This window comes from Hydra vulgaris, chromosome 02 (genome assembly GCF_038396675.1).
Source record: "Hydra vulgaris chromosome 02, alternate assembly HydraT2T_AEP".
NCBI classification, from domain to species: Eukaryota; Metazoa; Cnidaria; class Hydrozoa; order Anthoathecata; family Hydridae; genus Hydra; species Hydra vulgaris.
The window spans coordinates 45,414,343-45,435,199 of NC_088921.1; the positions used below are offsets into that span (position 1 = coordinate 45,414,343).

The 20,857-nt window shown below is 26.9% G+C and overlaps 1 protein-coding gene across 1 annotated transcript; it reads left to right on the top strand.

The window, feature by feature from the left end:
• The first annotated feature begins 5,888 nt into the window (after positions 1 to 5,888).
• On the top strand, positions 5,889 to 15,938 carry LOC100200043 (uncharacterized). Its single transcript, XM_065791083.1, has 4 exons — positions 5,889 to 6,175; positions 8,829 to 8,887; positions 9,436 to 9,864; positions 15,553 to 15,938. The coding sequence occupies exons 2-4, from the start codon at positions 8,875 to 8,877 to the stop codon at positions 15,909 to 15,911; spliced, it is 801 nt and encodes a 266-aa protein (XP_065647155.1). The 5' UTR covers positions 5,889 to 6,175; positions 8,829 to 8,874; the 3' UTR covers positions 15,912 to 15,938.
• Positions 15,939 to 20,857: the final 4,919 nt, after the last annotated feature.

A 20,857-nucleotide genomic window follows, 5' to 3' on the forward strand; every position in this document is an offset into this window, starting at 1 on the left:
GTTTGCAAAGTAGTGTTTTTTGTAAAGATTTAAGTCATACTTCTACAAAAAAATCAAAAGAAAATAAATGAAAAAGACATTTGCTAAAGTATTTTATCTTAACCATAGTAGCGTTTCTGTGTGGTCTTTGGGGTCCCTTACCAAAAAAAATATATACATGGATCAAAAACTCAATATTAAAATGGAGTTTTGCTTTTTTCTATTAACATTTATTTTTCTATTAACAATCAAATAAAATTACTTTTTTATTAGCTGTTTGTATAAAAAAATATTGTAATGTTGCTCTATTTTTTCTTCTTTATCTTTTATTTCTTGATTTTTAGTATCTTGAGTTATCTCCACTAACACATTTTCTTCTTTCATTGATCCGTGAACCTGCGTAACCCTCGTAGTAAGTTTGGAAACTTTCGGCTTAACTTTCTGTATTGTCAGTAAGCCAGGAGTTTCTTCAAGTTGAATGCTTTTTTCGCTCAGCTCTTGAATTAGCTTTTGCGAACGCTCAAACTTTTCTTTCCAATACTGAGCTGAATTTTTTCTTTTATCGGGAGACTTAATCGTATATCTTTCAGGAGTTGTTGTACTGGGTGTAACACATTTTGGAAAATCAATACATAAAGAAGCTCATGCAAACTTGTACTGTTGCATGTCACTGACGTTTAACGATGTAGAAGTTACTCCTACACGTCTTGTAGCTTCGATTATAGATTTGCTTGGGCCCAGTTCTTCTAAATACGTCCTAAAATCATCATAAAAGCTTCTTTATTTAGTGAATTGAAATCAGTAAAAATGTTTTTCATACCACGATACTCATGATGAAGGTTTTTGTTGAGTTGGTCTAAAAGCTGTGTCACACCAGCGTATCTGGCGGAGTTAAAAAAATACGTATGTTTTTTGAACTTTAAGACATCGAAATTAAAGCATGAACAATGCCCATTAGAAAGCAAAACTACTAGTCGAGCCACTTTTTTTTCAGTAAGATATTTATCAAACTCTTTGTACATATCTAATAACAAATTGTGATCAGATACACCATGATTGCAAGTTGTTATCAGAAGATGCGGAATAATTGCCACAGCTTCCTTTGGAGCCATTTGATTTATTATTCCAACAGTACATCTATTCAATCTATATTATAAATATTTATCAAAAAAATCATAAAAAAAAAAGGCAAAATCTGAAAATGATACTTGAGTATGTATGGTAACACATTCACGGTTTTCTCTGATCATTTTACAACATGTTTTCCCTTTTGCAGCAAAAACAAGACCAGCAGGAGTACCATCAACACCAAAATTGATAAACTATGGTGTTTCGTCGTGATTAAATATTCAGCATGTATCAATATTTCCAGACCAAACTCCTGTTCCCTTTTGTGCTGCCTCAGTCATAATGCCAGCATCAATCAATTTTTCTGCAAGAGCGTCTAAAGGCAACCATGAAAATCAATTAGTAACTCAGTTTTGATAGAACTATTTTTCATGAAGGTAAAGTACAGTAGCAATACATAAACTAATAAAAAGATGTAGCTCCGGGTTAAATTTTAAATGAAGCTAGTGTATACTATGAAATATAATAAAAAACTCAATATTTACTCATACCAAGGTGGGAACATACCATTTCACTCGTACAATTGAGAACTCTATTTATTGACACATTTCTCACATGTCTCTTGAGAGTTAAGCTTGGATTCTTAGCTTTAAAGCGCATCCAAAACGATTTACCTAACCGGTGTTTGAAACAAAAATAAAAATTAACTAAAAAAGCTCTTACAAAGCTTCAACTCTTGGAACTACAAGCAATCTCTTTATATCTTAGCATGTTGACTATTACTACATTTTAAAAAAATATATAAGAAACATAAATACTTGTTTTTTGTCAAAGCATTTTTTGCATTTGCTGATAACGCTATGAATTTTCTGCCTACTTTCAATCTTTCATTAGTGTATTGTCTAACTTTCAGAACATCAAGGACAAGTTTTGTTAGTTCTGCTTTGTTTATGCCTTGCATTGCCCAATTTTTATTCTTAATGTATGAAACAATTGACATCTCTTCTTCCTCCAAGAGAATTGCACAGTACTGCCTTTCAAGACCATTGACTATTTTCCTATCAAGTCAACGGTTTATTGTTTCACGATCTTTAATAAGTGGAAATTGTCTTGTTTTAATTGCAGCATGTCCTCTTACATTATTTTCTTTACACCATTGAACAGTAGCTTAAAGTTGTTGTTGTTTTTTTTCTAATGTAGCTTTTCTTTTAATAAGTGCTTCAGCATTAGAACTTGGATTTAGTGACTTCATTTGTAAGCGAGTTTTGAATTTTTTGTTGCTGTTACTCATATTTATTTATTTGATTACAAATAAAATAATATCGCAAATTCACATACTGTATTCTGAACTAAAACTATCCTCTAAGCAGGAGCGTAAAATAAAATCTCTATATAAGTTCATTATCATCAAAAACATAGTTACAACTACTACAAATCAACTTTAAATCATGAATTTTTGTCATATCATTTATATTTAATAATATTATATACAAATAAAATAATTAATGTAGTTTTTGGGGTACCAAGCATGTTGTTTTTGTAGCGCTTTAGGTACTTCCCTAAAATATAAGTTTGCTATCAAAGTATTATATGAAGGGGATTTTAATATAACAAGCTATTCCAAAAAATGGGAAGTTTGCAACTAATTACAAAAAAGTTGTGAACAATTCAAGCCATGCGGTGTTTGAGGTCCACTACTAAAATATAGCGAAACTTTACTGAAAAAAAAAGTAAAAGAAAAATACCAAAGTACTTCTAAACCCCTGGGAAGAAGTTTTACCATATAAAAGCATATAAAAAAGTAAAATAAAGTTAACTTAATTGTTTTGTACAAAAGATACGATAAAAGAAAAAATCATGTGGTTTTTGGGGCCCGACTACCTGTATACCCTGAGCATTCATTAAATTCATTCCCTGAGCATTCATTAAATTCATATTCAACCTGTGCATTCATTAAATTCATTCATTTTTTAAATTTTACTTATTGCCAAAGAAAGCTGATAAAAATAAAAAACTTGGAGTAATAAGGCTTTAAAATGTCCTATTTAAACTACCTGACGATAATAAAAACTTTCATAGTAATCAGTTTTTTAAAATTCATATTCGCGAAACAAGGATTCAAAAAGTTATTGAGAGTTTGTATTGAAAACTGAATAACTTGTATGTTGTTTTTAGACATTTTTGTTGTTTTACATTTTTGTTTGTCCGTATATCGATCCCAGAATCCCTTTTTTAAATACTAAATAAAATCAAATAGCAATGCACCTTTCCAATAAATCGGCAAATGCGCAATGTATTATGGTTGTTGTATTCATTTAAATCAAAACGATCCTATTCAAGTATTTGAAATTAAATATTTTAATAATGAGTTCCTCATTATTAAAATATATAATTTTGAAATAAAATTGATGCTGGTTCTTTGCTATTAGTTTCGATGCTGGTCAGGCATCTAAAGCTGTTTATCGGGAGCTTAAGCATGATGAACTTATTGCTGTCGACGAAGAAGAATCTATAAACAAGAGTATATCAACTTGGTCAGGAGACATTTCATATTTACCAAATATATCTCACAATTTTATCAAGAAATATCTTGTTAATGATACTATATATATCGATAATTGTAAAAGAGTAGCCAATAAGCATCAAACTGTAGGCTATCGTTTATTTAAAGAAAATTACGTCAAAAATGTATGTGTTAAAGCAAATGTAAGAGCTTCCATAAATTTGTTTATTGTAAAGTCTAATGTTGCTGCTTCTATGAAACGTAAACAATACGAAGTTTTTATACACTTGTCCCTGTCTACTGATGAAATACTTTATGCTAAATGCCATTGTAAAGCTGGTGCGGAGGGCTATTGTAAGCATGTTGCTGCATCACTATATCAACTAGTTGACTATAAAGAGTTAGACATTAAAGTGGTCCCAGAAACAGAAACATGTACTGATTATTTACAGATATGACATGTGTCAGGTGAATCATCCAACTCTGAAACAATTTTGTTTTCAAACTTAAATTTTGAAAAAGCTAATGCTTTTAAAGACAAAAATAGTACCCGAAAAGACCTTTAGTTTCAGGAACACGTAAATACCTTTCATTACCAAGTTGGGACATATATATCTTCAAAAATTCATGATAATAACTTTCAGACATGTTGCTTTTATTATACATCTCTGTCAACATTTGTAGAAAATGATATTGCAGAAGGTTTTAGTAAAAAAGATGACAGATTGATTATTATTACTATATTTGAAAAATTAAAAAATATGATTGATTTTAGTTGTTTGACTTCTGAACAAAAAACATTTGTAGAATTGCATTTAATTGTTGACATTAAAGAAACTAAAAATATTGAAAAATTTTGGTAATGTAATAAATAGGTGGAAAAAAGTTTACCCAATCTCCATTTCAAAAAAAGCTTTACAAACTAAAAATATCAAAGTAGGAGAAAGCTGTATGTGTGGAAAGGATAATAAAGTAACAGCAATAAAACTATATGAAAGCATAACGAAGTCAAGTGTTACTTGATGTGGGTTTTTTTTTAAACCCAAAATGCCCTTGGTTGGGTTGTAACCCTGATGGAGTATTTAACACTGAAAAAGTACTTAAAGTGAAATGTCCTTCAAAATAACATTTAACAATTGAAGAAGTGTGTCAAGATAAAAAACTTTTATATGAAATTTAACAATGGTGGTCCATAATTAAAAATAAAGCATCCTTATTATTATCAATGTCAAGGCCATTATGGCACTAACAGAAACTAAAACAATTGATTTTATTGTGTACACAGAAAAATCATTGCACATCGAAACAATAGATTATGATGCAGAATTATGGAATACAATTATTTTTCCAGAGTACACCAATAATTTCCAGAGTAAACAAACTTTTATTTCAAATTTATGTCAACAGAAATATTTAAATAAAATATTTAAAGAAAATTTACAAAATATTTATAAAACTTTTCTTGTTTTGTTTTGTTACATTATTTGGTATCAGCTTGAGCTGAAGAAGTTTCACTTATACTATAAATTGTATTTTTTCATTGAGCTTACATATAGCTTCTTTTTGAGTGTTAACTAACTGTTGTTTTTCTTTTATAGTGTCCTCAATTTGATCTTTAAAAACTTTATTTTTTTGTTTTAATTTCTCTTTGTAGCTCAAAACAGGAGTTGACAGTTCTTCTCTATAAGGTATTTGTATTGTTTTGAAAAATTACGTTTTTTAACAAAAAAACAAAAAAATGCATTTTTAATGTATTTTTATGACAATTTTGATAAATAAGTTAAAATTTTTCCAAATTAAATATTATTTTTGAAATTTTTATATAACTTTGCTTCATTTGAGTACCAGGTTGACATACTTTTAAAAAACTTTTTTTTTGAAAATATTAGGGACCCATTAAATATTCGAGGGTCTTGAGGGACCCCTTTAAATATTTTTTATTCAAAAAAATTTTAAATCTAGTGTTCTTGTATTAGATAGAACACATTAAGGGGGTCTCTGCATATATTTTTCAAAAAAGTTGTTTTTTGAACTGAAGTCAACTTCCCTCAGTGAGATCGAATTATGCAAAAAGAGTGAAGTTAAACTTTGTGAAAACAGTGAAGCACTGTTTTCACAAAGTTCAACTTCTCCGTTAATAGTAAGTTCACCTTCAGTATTTTCACGTTCATCTCATTGTTTTCAAAAAGTTCAATTTCACTGTTTTCACAAAGTGCAATCTCACTGTTTTCACAAAGTGCAATCTCACTGTTTTCACACAATTGAACACTACTGTTAAAACCTATTAGGCTTTACGACATTTGTTTTGATTAAAATGAATTCAACTACAATGCTTTGCGCTTTTGCCGATTTATGAAAGGTTCAATATTGGCGTGACAAAGCGTTCTCTATTCCGAAACGTCATCGAAAGTGGACTTATTGTAATGCATTTTTTTAATGGGATTTTTCAGAAGTATTTCTTTCGGAAATCCTATTTTTCTGCTAACTATTATCTTTCAATTTCTAAAATGTATATATAAAATATGTATTGGAAATACATCAAATAACATTAAAGACATTGAAATTAATCTACTTTGTTTAATATTATTACCACTAACGTAAAATCGAATGAAAACAAACAGTAAGGTAGAAATTATAAGTATATATATTTTTCTTCGTATTTTCAAATGGGTTTACAAAAACTTAGTATAATTTAGTAATAGTAAAGCTTTATATTGGAAAAGCTTATTTAGTAGTGAGTTAGTCATAGCTAAAGTAACACTTTTTATCAACCTTGAAATAACTTTTTTTAATTTTTAAAATAAATTTAAAAAAAAAGTAACAATATAATACAATTTAATTTAATTTTTGTCATGGTGTTTATTAAAGCAATAAATTTATAATCTTGTAAATATATCAACAGATATAGATCATATTTTAAAGTTTAATTTTTTTCATAATTAATGTATCATAATTTGCTTTAACATATGATTGTTAGTTTAGCATAGCAAGAGTTTGATAAATACTAAAGAAAGCAGTACAAGCATAAATTAACTTCAAAATTTATTTAGATCATCAAACTGAACTTATAAAAATAAAAGCCAATTCATTAAATTCTATTAATGTTGCAGAAATTCATTTTGTATATTTGTATTTCGAGCATAACTTGAAGACTAACATCGTATAACTTACTGTTATTAGAAATATTAAACTAATATTAGACCATGTCACTATTATCAATTTACGATTTAAAAAGTTTACAACTATTATTTTTAAAGCTCTTGAATAAACATACTGGGTGTCAAATTATGTCGACTGTTGAATTCCACAAATCTTGCCAATCACAGTTTTTCTTTTTTTTAATTGCTTTGCATGAGAATGTTAAAAAATGGAAGAGAGAAACAGAAAAGTTTCCAAACATAAATTTAGCAAGTTTTTAGAAAAAGTATTTATTGAGTTTTAAGAAACAACATAAATTTACTGAGTATTAAGAAGAAAAAAAAAACATTCATAAAATTGGTTTTATAAAATCTGTAGAAAATAAGAGATTTTGAGTAAGAAAATATTATTAATAATATTTGTAAAATATTATTAATAATATTTGTAAAATGTTATTAATAATATTTGTAAAATATTATTAATAATATTTGTAAAATATTTTTATATTTGTAAAATATTATTAATAATATTTGTAAAGTATTATTATTAATATTTGTAAAATATTATTATTAATATTTGTAAAATATTATTAATAATATTTGTAAAATATTATTAATAATATTTGTAAAATATTATTAATAATATTTGTAAAATATTATTAATAATATTTGTAAAATATTTTTATAATATTTGTAAAATATTATTAATAATATTTGTAAAATATTATTATTAATATTTGTAAAATATTATTATTAATATTTGTAAAATATTATTAATAATATTTGTAAAATACTATTAATAATATTTGTAAAATATCATTAATAATATTTTTATATTTTGTATATCTTTTCCATTTGGTCTTATTTGCTATATGGCCCACTCATGTAAGTAAGCAAATAAAGCAGTTTATAAGAGTTCTTATTCACCATGGGTGGATAAGGTTTAGTGCACCTTTGGATGCACCATAATTTCCATAGTTTTTTTTTTTTGTCTATAGTTAGTTATTAAAGCTTTTACTGACAATAATGTGTCTTAACTATATTTAAAGTGTATGATTTATTTAAAATATTAAATAAAATGTTAAATTTTTTTTTCCATTCGAATCCAAAAACATTATTTTGCCTATCTTTGAATTATTAATAATTGATTTTTTTTATGCACTCTATATATATAGTATAATAAATTAAATATAAAATAATTTATTCTAGAGTGCATGAAAAACAATAGAAATTCTATCCAAAAAATAACACTTTTGTTCCGGAAGTATAAAATATTGAAATCAGAAAAAGGTTTCAAAATATTGAAATCAGAAGATGATATGAAATGTCATGAGATAAAATATCAGTTTAGAGAGTATCAGAGATTGTTTAATTGACTGACATTTCATTAATAAAAATTCAACTATATGTAAAGAATATTTTCAGGAAAGTTCTTTCAGATTGTTAACAAAAAAACTAAATATTTTTGTTTAAAATCTGTGCTCATTTAGCACTGCCAAAAATGTTTTGTATTGGTCAACTTAAAAATGTTTTCTTCTTCTGAAATTTCAAGTGTAAAAGTAAATATAAGATATATTGATTTTTTGCACACAGAAAAATGAAGACAAAATCCAAAAACAATAAAGATTATAAAAATGAAGAAGAAAGTATTTGGTAGAAATATTTATATTTAAAATATTTAGAGAAGGCAGTGTTTACCAGATACCTGTGGAAAACAAATGAAGAAAGTAAGAATTAAAAAAAAATGAAGTTTGTTATCAAACGTTGGTTTATTATGAAAGTTAATAAATGAAGTTGTTTGATTGTTTAATGAAAATTTACAATAAAGAATTTATATTGTAAAGAATTATTGGTTTCAGTTTTTACATCTATGCAAAAGTTACTAACTGGTTATAAATAAACTAAAAAATGTTCATTAACTGTTCAATAAATTAACTAAGAAAAATCCATTATATAAATACACCATTCATAATATTTTTAAAAATCCTTATAAGAAATATTTGGAGCAATTGCTTTTTAAACAATATAAAGTGTAAACTTTGTACAGTTTTTTTATTTAACTATATATGTACATTTTTCAGCATTTAGCACTTGGAATACTTTTTTAATGATGCATTGTCTATTTTTGTTTTTTGTTTTAGCACTTAAGCTTAAATGAAAAGAATTAAACATTGAAAGTCAACTTAGATGTCTGATGAAGGTAAGTAACACATAAAAATAAAACTTATATGCATTCAATGAATTACAAGAATAACTACTGGCAAATTGTTGTTTGCAGCTAATTATTTAGTTAGAGGATAGCTTCAACCACAGTTGGTTTAAAAACATCTATAATCTTGTTAGTAAGTTAGTAAAAATTGTTTTGTAATGGTATTATAGTAGTTAGAGAAAGTAATTAGGTGAAATAAGTTGTAAAAAACTAAATGTTATGATTTGAATGATGTAATGTGGTTTTGCATGTTGTAAAGTGGTTTGACATCATATAATGCTTATTGTAAAGTGGTTTGTGTGTTGTAAAGAGTTCTCATATTGAAAAGTAGTTTGACATCAGAAAATACTAAAAGTGACTACTGTTTGTGCTGGAATTTTGGTGTGCAATTTAATTGTCTGTTGTTAGGAGATGTTTTGAAAAGAAAAATATATAAATGGTGTCTTTAGAGTTAAAGATTTTGCAAAGTAGAAATAGATGATGGTGTTTTTTTTATTGTTCTAGTTTCTGCTCCTCATGTAATTTTCATTTTATTTTAGTTTGTATTCTACACTCTGGTAATGAATCAAACATTATTCTCATGCTAAAAAACTCTTTCAAAGTTGCTAGGTCTCGAATAACATTTGAAATTATAGACATAAAAACAAATCAGCAAGTAGAAGCTATTGTTGCTATTGCATTAAGGGATTATAAAGAGCGTAAAATGGATTTGATCATTATCATATCACTAGCGTTTCTTAATACTATTTGGGTTACTGGGTATAAAACTAGAATCCTTAATGATATTCTAAACTATCCTTCTGAAAATGTTCTTCATATATGGGCAGAAGATGTTGATGAACAAATTATGCGCATGTATAGTACACACCTATGTCAAACACATTTAGGATTTAGAAGGGTTTTAGTTAAAGATTTAAAATATTCATCTCCAACTGAAGTAGCAGAAAAAATTGAAAATAAACTTTATGGTAAGTTATATAATTTAGATTATATTTTTGTAAAATGTTCAAGAAATAATCGTGAAAAATTTTTATTTGATATTATATCTATTTTCTAAATTATGTTTGTGTGTATATATGGGGGTGTATGTGTATATGCGTGCTTATTCATATTCATATATACATATGTGCATATCAGATACCTTAAATATTTTTTATTGTCATTTGTAATTAGTTTTATTTTTGAATTATTTTTTATTTTTTTTCATTTATTATTTTTGAACAACACATCAACGTGTATAGCATGCTTCGAGTCCCAACCTGATAAATTGCTAGTTCATGGTTTGGTTCAAGCTATAAGATAATACCTTATCATTGTGTTTTTCATTTAATTTATTTTAAACCTTAGGCATGGGTCTTGATTTTCACTTAAGTTTATTATTTATATTACATGTACCTATATTCTATTATTATTTTTTTAAATATACTCTTTTTTATTTTGTCTTTATTTTGTTCAGAACATCTGTTCAATATATTTTTATATTTTTTTATCCCTCCTTTCTTCCTTATTTTTTCTCTATATTTCACTGGGCTTGACTGCTTGGTCTAGTCTTTTGATGCATATTTTTTCATTTTTCAATATATCTAAAATCTAGGATTACCTTATAAATATATCCTATATTAACAAATTCTATGAATGAGTGTTTCTATTAAAGCAAATGTAAATGTTTTCACTTGCTAAAATTGCATAAAATCAGATTTCAAAAATAAGCACTTCAATTTACAATCTTTAAAAAAAATTAGGTTTATGATGGGGCATGCACAATGGGGCCTAACTAAGGAAAAGCAGCCAAAATTCAAAAAGAACTTCCTCTCTTTCTGAAATTTTGCAAATTTATTGAAAAATAGTTAAAATGATTTCTGTGAAAATTTTGACCCAAATTTTTGAAATGAGGAGCATGACAAGCATTTTTTTACACCAGACATAGCGCAGTGATTAGAGTTTCAGAAACAGATGCCTTCATAGGAGTTCACGCCATCTTCTAGAATATGGAAGGCGGCATAAACTCCCTGGATAAATCCTCATCAGTGGTGGTCTGTGATAAGGTCATTAAATATTTTTGGAGCTCCTTAATAACTAAAAAATATTACAGTTTAAATGAAGTCTTTCTAATAATTCAAAAAAAAAGAGAATAGTACACGGTGTGTTTTTATGAAATTACAAGCAAGTAATATAAAACTACTTCTATGCAATTTTCTAATTGCACTATTTCAGTAAGTGCTCAAAAAAATTTTCTTTGTCTAGTTTTTTTCCTGGAACATCAGTTCTTTGGAATTTGCTCCCTTCATCTTGTTTTCCTGATTCACATAATTTGAAATCTTTTAAGTTGTCTGTTAATCATTATCTTGCTTTATAAACTTCATCTTTCCTCTTCCAGTTAACTTCTCTTAACTCTAATAGTGGTTGCTTGCAGCCTTGTTGGAAGTAAAGTTGTTGATTAAAAAAAATTAACTTAAACAACACTGAGATTTTGCTGCTGATACCAACTTATAAAGAGGAAAAATATGCCTTGAATTTTAGCTGTGCATCTTATTTGATTATATTGATCTTTAGACCAATTCTCATCAAATAGAAACAATAATGCTTGTTCTGGTGACATTCCACTACTTCAAAATTAATCTTCTTCAAAACAGTTGCCGCATTTTGATTATGATTTATTTGTTTAACAAAATTAGATAAATCTTTTTAATCGTGTTGTGCAGCAACAGTTGCAGCAGTAATTAGGTACAATGTCTTAGGTGCATTTCAATTTCTGGTTTGTTGTTAGTCACAAGATTAGCAATAACACATCGCTTGGACCTACTGGACGTCTCCAAATCTAATATAGTTAATCTTTCTCTCTTTCTGGATCGGACGGCTGAGGGTCACATTTAAGCTGTATTGGAAGCTTGCATTTAGTTTTAAGTCAACTTCTATAGTAATTCATGAACCTTGCAGAAAAAACCCTGCTGTCTCTAAAGTTCCTTGTATCGCTTTTTGATATTTTCTATTTTTTTGTGTTATTTCTTGTTTATCATTTTGTTTGAAAATTGAAACAATTTCATTATACATAATAATTATTTTCAATATCTTTTACACAATTCACTGTTTTATTTACTTATGACTTTTTTTTCTTTTGAATTGCAAAATCACATTAATTATTGATTGAAATGCCATAATGCCGTCATTTTTTTAGAAACATTAAAAAAAAAATTTAATATAAAATTTTTAAACTGAAAAATTAATGAATCATACAATACAGTAAAGACTGAGTTATATCTTATTTGATTAATGTAAGGTTTAACTATATATTACCTGTTAGATTTCCACAGCAGCAAAATTTTGTCACTAGCTTTTAAGTTATAAATGAACAAAAAACACTTTAAATATATTTTTATTGAAATCAATAAAAAATAAAACAATTTTATTACATATTTTCATAGATTTTTTCATTGTCTTTCAAAATCTATATAGATTAATATGTTTATAATAGCATTTATGAAGTAATTTGATATAGTCCAAATTTATAATTTCTACAAAAATTATGTCAGCATGAGTTTGAGCTTAATGTCTACTCAAAATCAAATATTTTCAAAATTCGAGCTATTCGGCTCTAGACGCAGCTACAAATAAGCTATCAAATTTTTTAGATTATGGAATCAGGAGTAAGGAAATGCAGATAGAATAAAGACGCTTTATTCTATCTGCATTTCCTTACTCCTGATTCCATATTCCATAACTTTAGCAAATGCTAACTTTGCAATGAATTGTATATAAGATTTCCATTAGTAGTCAGTAGTGAATGATAATCCAAGAAGACATATTTAGATGACTCAGTATAAGTGAGGACCAGCAAAGTTGACTTTTCATAACCTGAATTTAACTTACAAGATGAATTTAGGACATGTGTACAGAGAATTTAACTTAAAGGCAAATTTGGACTCTTTAACCAAATTTAACTGAAAATAAAAGTGGCACTTTTATATCAAATTTTAACTAACTTCGTGCACTATTAATATTATTGACTTGGTAAGACAAATCTATTTCTATTATGTTATCTTTTTTTTTTAGTGAATTTATGTTGCCGAGGGGCAAGGTTCAGGAAAAGGATGAGGAACAGATTGATATGCACGAAACATTGATATTTAAAAATTAATAACTTAACTTTTTAATTTTTAAAATTTTACTGAGAGTTGATTAAAAATTAAATTGAAATTATTAGTAATTTAACTGAAGAATTTAACTGAAAGTTAAATGAAATTTGCATCTGTTACTGAATCCAACTGAAAGTCAAATTTCTATTTCAAATTCGACACTGAAGTCGAAGATGAAGTCTATTTCGCCTTTTGATAAACTTTTTAATTCAAATTTTAACGGAAACTTGCCAGTCTTAAACTTAGTAAGGGTGTTGCCATTTATCAATATAGGAGTGTCGACAATATTGTGACAATTGTTAGCAGTAAATAACTGAGTTTTGTTTGGGCTAAAACTCACAACCTACTATAAGCCACAGACTGTTACAGAAGAGAGATCAGATTCAAGATCTGCTTGTTCAAAATAAATAAAAGTTGTGACTTGTGGTCTGGAGTATACAGATGTGTCATCTGGATTGAGAGCCACTTTAGTTGTAAGATTGTAAGGAAGATCATTAACATAGATAAGAAACAACACAGGATCGAACGAAGAACCTTATAGTACCTCAGAAGTTACTAAAAATGAAGAAGAGTGTTGGTCTTTGAGGACAACTTAAATACTGCAATTTAAAATGGAATGATTAAGTAATTTTAAAAGTTTTTCTAGATACACCATATGAAACAAGTTTATGAAGAATTTCAGCATGCCAGATTTTATTAAAAGTCTTTGAAATGTCAATAGTTATAGCCTTTGCCTCCTAGAGTTATATTCTTTGTTACCTACGCGATTAAACCTTTCTATTATAACAGTTGACAAGCCAGCTGTAAAAGGAGAGGGTTAAAATAGGTATTGATTGTCAGAGAGTAAGTTGTTTGGCTTAAAATCAGATATTAGTTGTTTGTTAATTAAAGAGTCCTTGCTAATAATGAAGAGATGACTGATGTGGTAATAGTTAAAGGGTTAAGAGGGTTCTAAATTTTTTTTTTTAAGTTGGAATCACAGAGTCCAATTTCCAGCAGGCAGGAAACCAAGATTCAGTCAAGCACTTATTAAATAGTTAAGAGAGAATTGAAGAGAGATCTGGAGAACAATTTTGTAAGGCTATGGCTGAAATGTTGTCTAAACCACGAGCAGTGGAAGAGTTTAAGAGAGAAATAACTTTAGAAGCGGACCATTCCATTGTTAGACATCCAAATCACCTGGAGTGATTTGGATGTCTAACAATGGGGTTAACTTTTTTCCCTGAAATGGCAAGGAGAGTGTGGTTATTAAAAATGAAATAAAGGAAAACTACAGTTGTTCTCAAGAGACCTTCTTTTTTTTTATGTGAAAAAGTTTTTTAAAAATGGCTGCAATTAGAAATAGCAGTTGCACGAGAATGTGAAAACTATGGGTTACACAAGAAGGTGAAAAGTATGGGTAGAATGAGACTTAACTTGAAACTAATGAGGAAAAGAAACTTTCATGTCTGCCTCAATTCAGGAGTTTCTTTTGGAGGTTATCTTTAAGTTAGTAACAAAAAGTACGATGATAGGGTGAGTCTAAAGAGTACTACATAAAAGTTTTAGAGAAATTATAGCATGGTTTAAACCACCTAAAGGAGAAATTGTTTTATTGTTAAGCTAAACATGCTCAGATCAAGGATAAACATTAAAGACACCAATAACTACAATATTGGAGGATGAATAAAAGAAATAGCTCGGTCAATTTTATTAAAAATTGCATAAAAAAGAGTAGTGTCTTATATAGAAAGGGAACCATAGAGAACAAAGAGAAGGTGATTGAGTTAAAGAGGTGCTAAATGTAAGCACATAAAAGATTGATCAAAGGATTCAAATCAATAAGGTGGATTTATACATGTGCCCAGCTTAAGCTAAAAGTCTAATTATTCTGCTTTTGAAAACTTTTCAACAGCACATTTTTGTTTTTTATTTGCAGATTGCATTATAAGCAGAGCTAAACAATATATTGTTAACAAGTGTTTCCTAACTGAAACCACCACCTTGTTTAGTAAGCTCTTATTGCATTTATTTAAACTTTCGATGTGACTACATTTATTTTTACTAAGATTCTCTTCTTTTTTATTTTGGATTTAATAGTAGTTGACAATTATAATTGTTTTATCACTACCAACTTTATTCAAAACTATATAAATTCTAATTGTTTTATCACTGCCAACTTTTCAAAACTATATAAATATATGTTTTGTACTTTGAAACAAGTTTTGTACAAGTGAAAATTATATTTTCACTTAAAAGAAAACTTTTTCAGATCTATCTTTAGCATTGTATTTTTATTTTTTATTTTCTAAAAGCAATATTTTTTCACATAATTTTTTAATGTTGGTAACTCCAATTTTAAAGCCCACCTGAAAATTCTATTTAATATAATTATATACTATATTAAATTTACAATTTATAATCAAAAATTAAAATTGCTACAAATTTATCTTTTTAAATGTCTAAGTTTATTACTAAATGATTTTTTTAAATATTACAAAAATATTATTGTTCAAGTATTATTTTATGAACATATATTTTTAGAACAAAGGTCGTCTGTATGGAGACAAGATAAAAAAGCCGCATATTATGCTCTAGATGAAGACTTTTTTCCTTTGGATATAAAAAAATCAACTTTAAAATTAAAAGAATTAGGAGTTATTAATTTACATAACATAGCAGTAAAGCTAAACCAAGGTTATTGGAAAAAATTAGCTATTTTGTTACGTTTAAACCTGATAGAAATACAGTTATTAGAAAAAGAAACTTTTCCTGCAGATAAAATGTTGGAAGACCTTATTGAAAATAAACCATTATTTACTCTTGAAAATTTGATTGATTTGTTAAATAAGTTAAATCTCACAGAAATTGTTACTTATATTCAAAAAGTAGTGCTATTATAAATAAATATCGTCAGACTATCTTCTAAACCTCGTAAGTTCATTTTTACGGGAGAAGAATAAAATTATTTATTTTTATCGTACGGTGATTTGTTAGAAAATTTGCTGAAGAAGTTAAACCTCACAGATATTGTTACTTATATTTAAAAAGTAGTGCTATTATAAATATTGTCAGTCTATCTTGTAAACCTCGTAAATCCAATTCAAGCAGATTTATGGGAGAAGTATAAAATTGTTTATTTTTATAATGTGGTGGGCTAGATTATGTATTTTTAATAATGGTAATTTTGTAATAATGTTGATATTATTTAACTCACGAATTTTACCTAGTGAGGAATTATACACACTATATAACAGTATCAAAAACTCATTTTTGATCGAATTGGGATTTACAAGATATATGTATGACTGAAACATGTATGACTGACGATATATATATATATATATATATATAATTAGCCAGCCATGGTGTAGTGGTTAGAGTTCTGACTTCAGAACTGGAGGTTCGTGGTTCAAAGCCGGCTCTGGCCATATATGCATCATTGGTAAGAAAGGAGGAATGAACTTCCTGGTTAAATGCTATTCCGCAGTGTTCTGTGATAAGTCTGTAAGGACTTCTTGGAGTACCTAAATAACTATATATATATATATATATATATATATATATATATATATATATATATATATATATATATATATATATATATATATATATATATATATATATATATATATATATATATATATATATATATACATATATACATATATACATATATACATATATACATATATATATATATATATATATATATATATATATATATATATATATATATATATATATATATATTTATATATATATATATATACATATATATATATCTATATCTATATATATATATATATATATATATATATATATATATATATATATATATATATATATATATATATATATATATATATATATATATATATATATAATAGCACCATTTAAATTTAAGTATTATAGTTTTTATTATAAGTATTATAGTTTTATTATTATTATAAGTATTATAGTTTTATTAGTGTATATATATATATATATATATATATATATATATATATATATATATATATATATATATATATATATATATATATATATATATATATATATATTATAGCATCATTTAAATTTAAGTATTAATATCTGGCTTAAAAGTATTTTATCAAACTTTGCTATACAATGCATCTTTTTACAAAAATAGTTTAATATGTTTTATTTATTTAACACTAATGGTTGCTAACAGGGACATTTTTTTATTTCCACAAAAAAATTTTTACTAATTATTATTATTCTTTTTTTCATATTTTCTGTTTTTATATATATTTTTGTTTTATGTCTATTTCTACTTCAATTTAATATTTTACTATAAAAATATTTATTAATTAGTTTGAATTGATATTGCATTTGATATTTTTTTATTCATTAATTTACAAAAACAAATATTTATAGAAAAAGCAATGTTTATAAAAATATAACTATATTTAAATAAAAATACGACCCTAAACTTAACTCTGTCACAACAAAAAACCCTTAGTCGATGTAGCATCACTCCCTTGTTCTACCAATTTGTTAGTCGATGCATGTACTCTTTATTTTACACCAAAGTGGCTTACAGGGACCTACATGTGTATGTATATATATATATATATATATATATATATATATATATATATATATATTATATATATATATATATATATATATATATATATATATATATATATATATGTATCAGATTTTATATGAAAGGCCTTCTGCGTTAAAGTAAAATTTAAAATATTTGTTAAAATTTAACTAATAAATATATTTTACTCATCTTAGTTTGAATAGTTTTTTGTTTTTTTTACCTGGAACATACATATATATATATATATATATATATATATATATATATATATATATATATATATATATATATATATATATATATATATATATATATATATATATATATATATATATATATATATATATATATATATATATATATATATATATATATATATATATATATAGGGTATACATTATATATAGACATGGTCTCGCTAACCATCGGCTAGGGTCTATTGTTATGAGATTTTTTTTGTTATTAATTTTTTTTTTTTTTTTTACTTTGGTGTTTCGATTTTGTATGCAAGCATAAAATAGTGCCATAAATAATTTAAATGCAATTTATAATTCTAAAATATTGTATGTTCATCCGCCAAACCTTATGAAATAATTTTGAGCAAAAACCCAATAATTTATATTTATTTTTTGTTACAAAAAGAGAGGTTTAAATTCAAGCAAACAATGCGAATTAAAAAAAAAGTGCTTTTGGTTCACATAATGTCCGTTTCCTATACTTCTTAAATATGCCCTCAAACTCGGATGTTATTTAGAATGATTGCATTATTATCTCATTCTTTGTTGTTATTAAGCATCTGCGTCTTCTCGTATCCTCTCGGAAAGTCGGTTTGACACGATACAAAACGATATTTTTTTTTCATGCCGTTTTTACGAAACAAAAAAATACATCGTTTTATATCGTGTTTTTAAGAAACAAGTAAAGCTTGTTTTGTTTCGTGTCGTAACTTTACGAAACAGGAAAATTTTGTTTCGTATCGGTTTTTACGGAACACTTAATTCCCCCGCCCGCAACATATTTTACGATTCCCACACTCCCGAGCAATACGTGAACTTTAACATTCAAGCAGAATAAATGCGCGTTTAGTACTTACTAACTTAATATTTCGTAAACGAAAGTCTACCCTTATTTCGTTTTGTACTTTATTTAGTTTCGAACCTTATTTCGTTTCGTACCAGTATTTAAAAAACAAGGAATTATTGTTTCGATTTAGTAGTAGTAGTAGTAGTATATATTTGTTACAACACAAGTAAAAAATAACTGAAAAAATACATATCATAGATTGTCAAGTTATAGTTAGTTTTTGTGAAGCTCATATTGCAACTTTCACTAAGGATAGCTGTCACCTCGTTTACGACGTTCAACAAGAGAATATAGGCCAAGTTGTAAACATCTGGACTTGTAGTCTAACTTTTTTAGTTTGTCTGGTATTTTTGTGGCTCTGCGCTGTATTGATTCAATAGTTTGTTCATCCTTCACCAAATGAGGGTTCCAAGCTGGAGTTGCAAACTCAAGTAAAGGACGGATGGAGTAGAGTTGTTTCCATAAAGAAGCATCACGAGATTAGAAAGTGTGTTTTAGGACGCCTAGCATTTGATTTGCTTTATATGAGGCAATGATGGATTGGGCTTCTACTTTAAGATTATTGGTAATTTGAATTCTCAAGTCACGCTCAGAAGTGGTTGCTTCCAATGTAGTTCGATTTAAACGGTATTTTTCACGAAAGAAGAAAATTTTGTACCGTTTTTTGCAAAATTGTTTCGTTACGTATTGGTTTTATGAAAGTAATATTTTTTACTAGTTGGAGACCCAATAAAATAAGTCTTTCAATTTTTTAAAAATTTTCAGATGTTTATTCTGAAAATCTTTGTTAATATGCCCTCTTAAATTTCATTGTCAATTTATATTAGATGATCCTGCTTTTTATTTTGCAAAAATTACAAAATGCTTTCGAACGATTATTTTCAGCAACATCAAAAAAATTCCAGTTTGGACTTGTTCTTTAGCTCATTGTTGATTTGTAATTAAATTACCTATAAATTTAATTTTTGAAATATAATTCGAAAGTCACACACACACACAAACGTATAAAAAGCCGTGGTGTAGTGGTTAGAGTTCTAACTTACGAAACGGACTTTCGTGGTTCGAATCTTGCTCTGACCATATATGCATTATTGGTACGAAAGGAGGCGGAAGCTTCCTGGTTTAATGCTATTCTGCGGTGCTCTGTGAAACGACCGTAATGACTTATTTAGCACTTGAGTAACTGAAAAATAAAAAGAAAGGAGTATTTATATATGTGTAAAGTATAAAGAATATAAAACAGCTGTGTACTAAATTTATTGTTGTAATATTTCGACCTGTTTTTGAAAAGATCGTCATCAGTTGTAAAGTGTAATTACAAAAAAAATGTTACAAATGCCACAAAAACTAAACTATTCGGTATTCGGCCGAATACGATAAAAAAGCCCTGCCACCGGCAAGTTATATTAAGATAATGTTTTGCGTTTTCTGACAACAACTTGTAAGGGTTTGCTGTCTAATTTAAGTGAGCAGTTTTATGTAAAAACTAAATTCATTTCCAATTTGACTTTTCTTTTCTTCATCTTCATATGTGTGCATACTACTGTAGAGATTTGTTAATCATTTTTCTTTACATTTCTTATTCTTACAAAGTAGAGATAAATATCACCGGTGCTACCTTTTTTTTTTTTTTTAGGTTATCTAGGTGCTCCCAGAAGTCCTTACAGTCTTATCACGGAGCACTGCGGGAGAGCATTTAAGTAGAAGTTCACGCCTCCTTCTTTACCAATGTCGCTTATTGGGCTAGAGCCGGCGTCAAACCAAACATTGGCTTATATGTGAACTAGCGCCAAATTAATTTTGAAAATATTGGCATAGGATTTGCACTTATGCCAAATCGCACTTATGCAAACCTTTGCAACTGCTTTGCACTTATGGCAATTTGCACTTACGGCACTTATACCAATGTTTGCGTATTCTTTTGATGCACTTATGCCAGTTCGCACTTACGAAATTCTCATTTATTCAGCCTCTAGATAAAAAAGGCAACCGTAAAACTGAGATTCCCATCAAAGTTCAATCATGTTTTAAATTAAGATTGTAGTGAAAATATCATCTTAATTAAATTTGGATTTTTTCACTGCGATCTTTCGTATATAGATCTTCCTAATATCCGTGGATCTGGAAATTACCGAATAGTGAAAAAATTCAATGTAATCTATTTAAAATGATATATACATTCTGAAT

Excerpts from the sequence above, each read along its gene's own strand:
- LOC100200043 (XM_065791083.1), top strand. Across the intron at positions 9,865-15,552 it reads AATTGAAAATAAACTTTATG|AACAAAGGTCGTCTGTATGG; the intron begins GTAAGTTATATA and ends ATATATTTTTAG.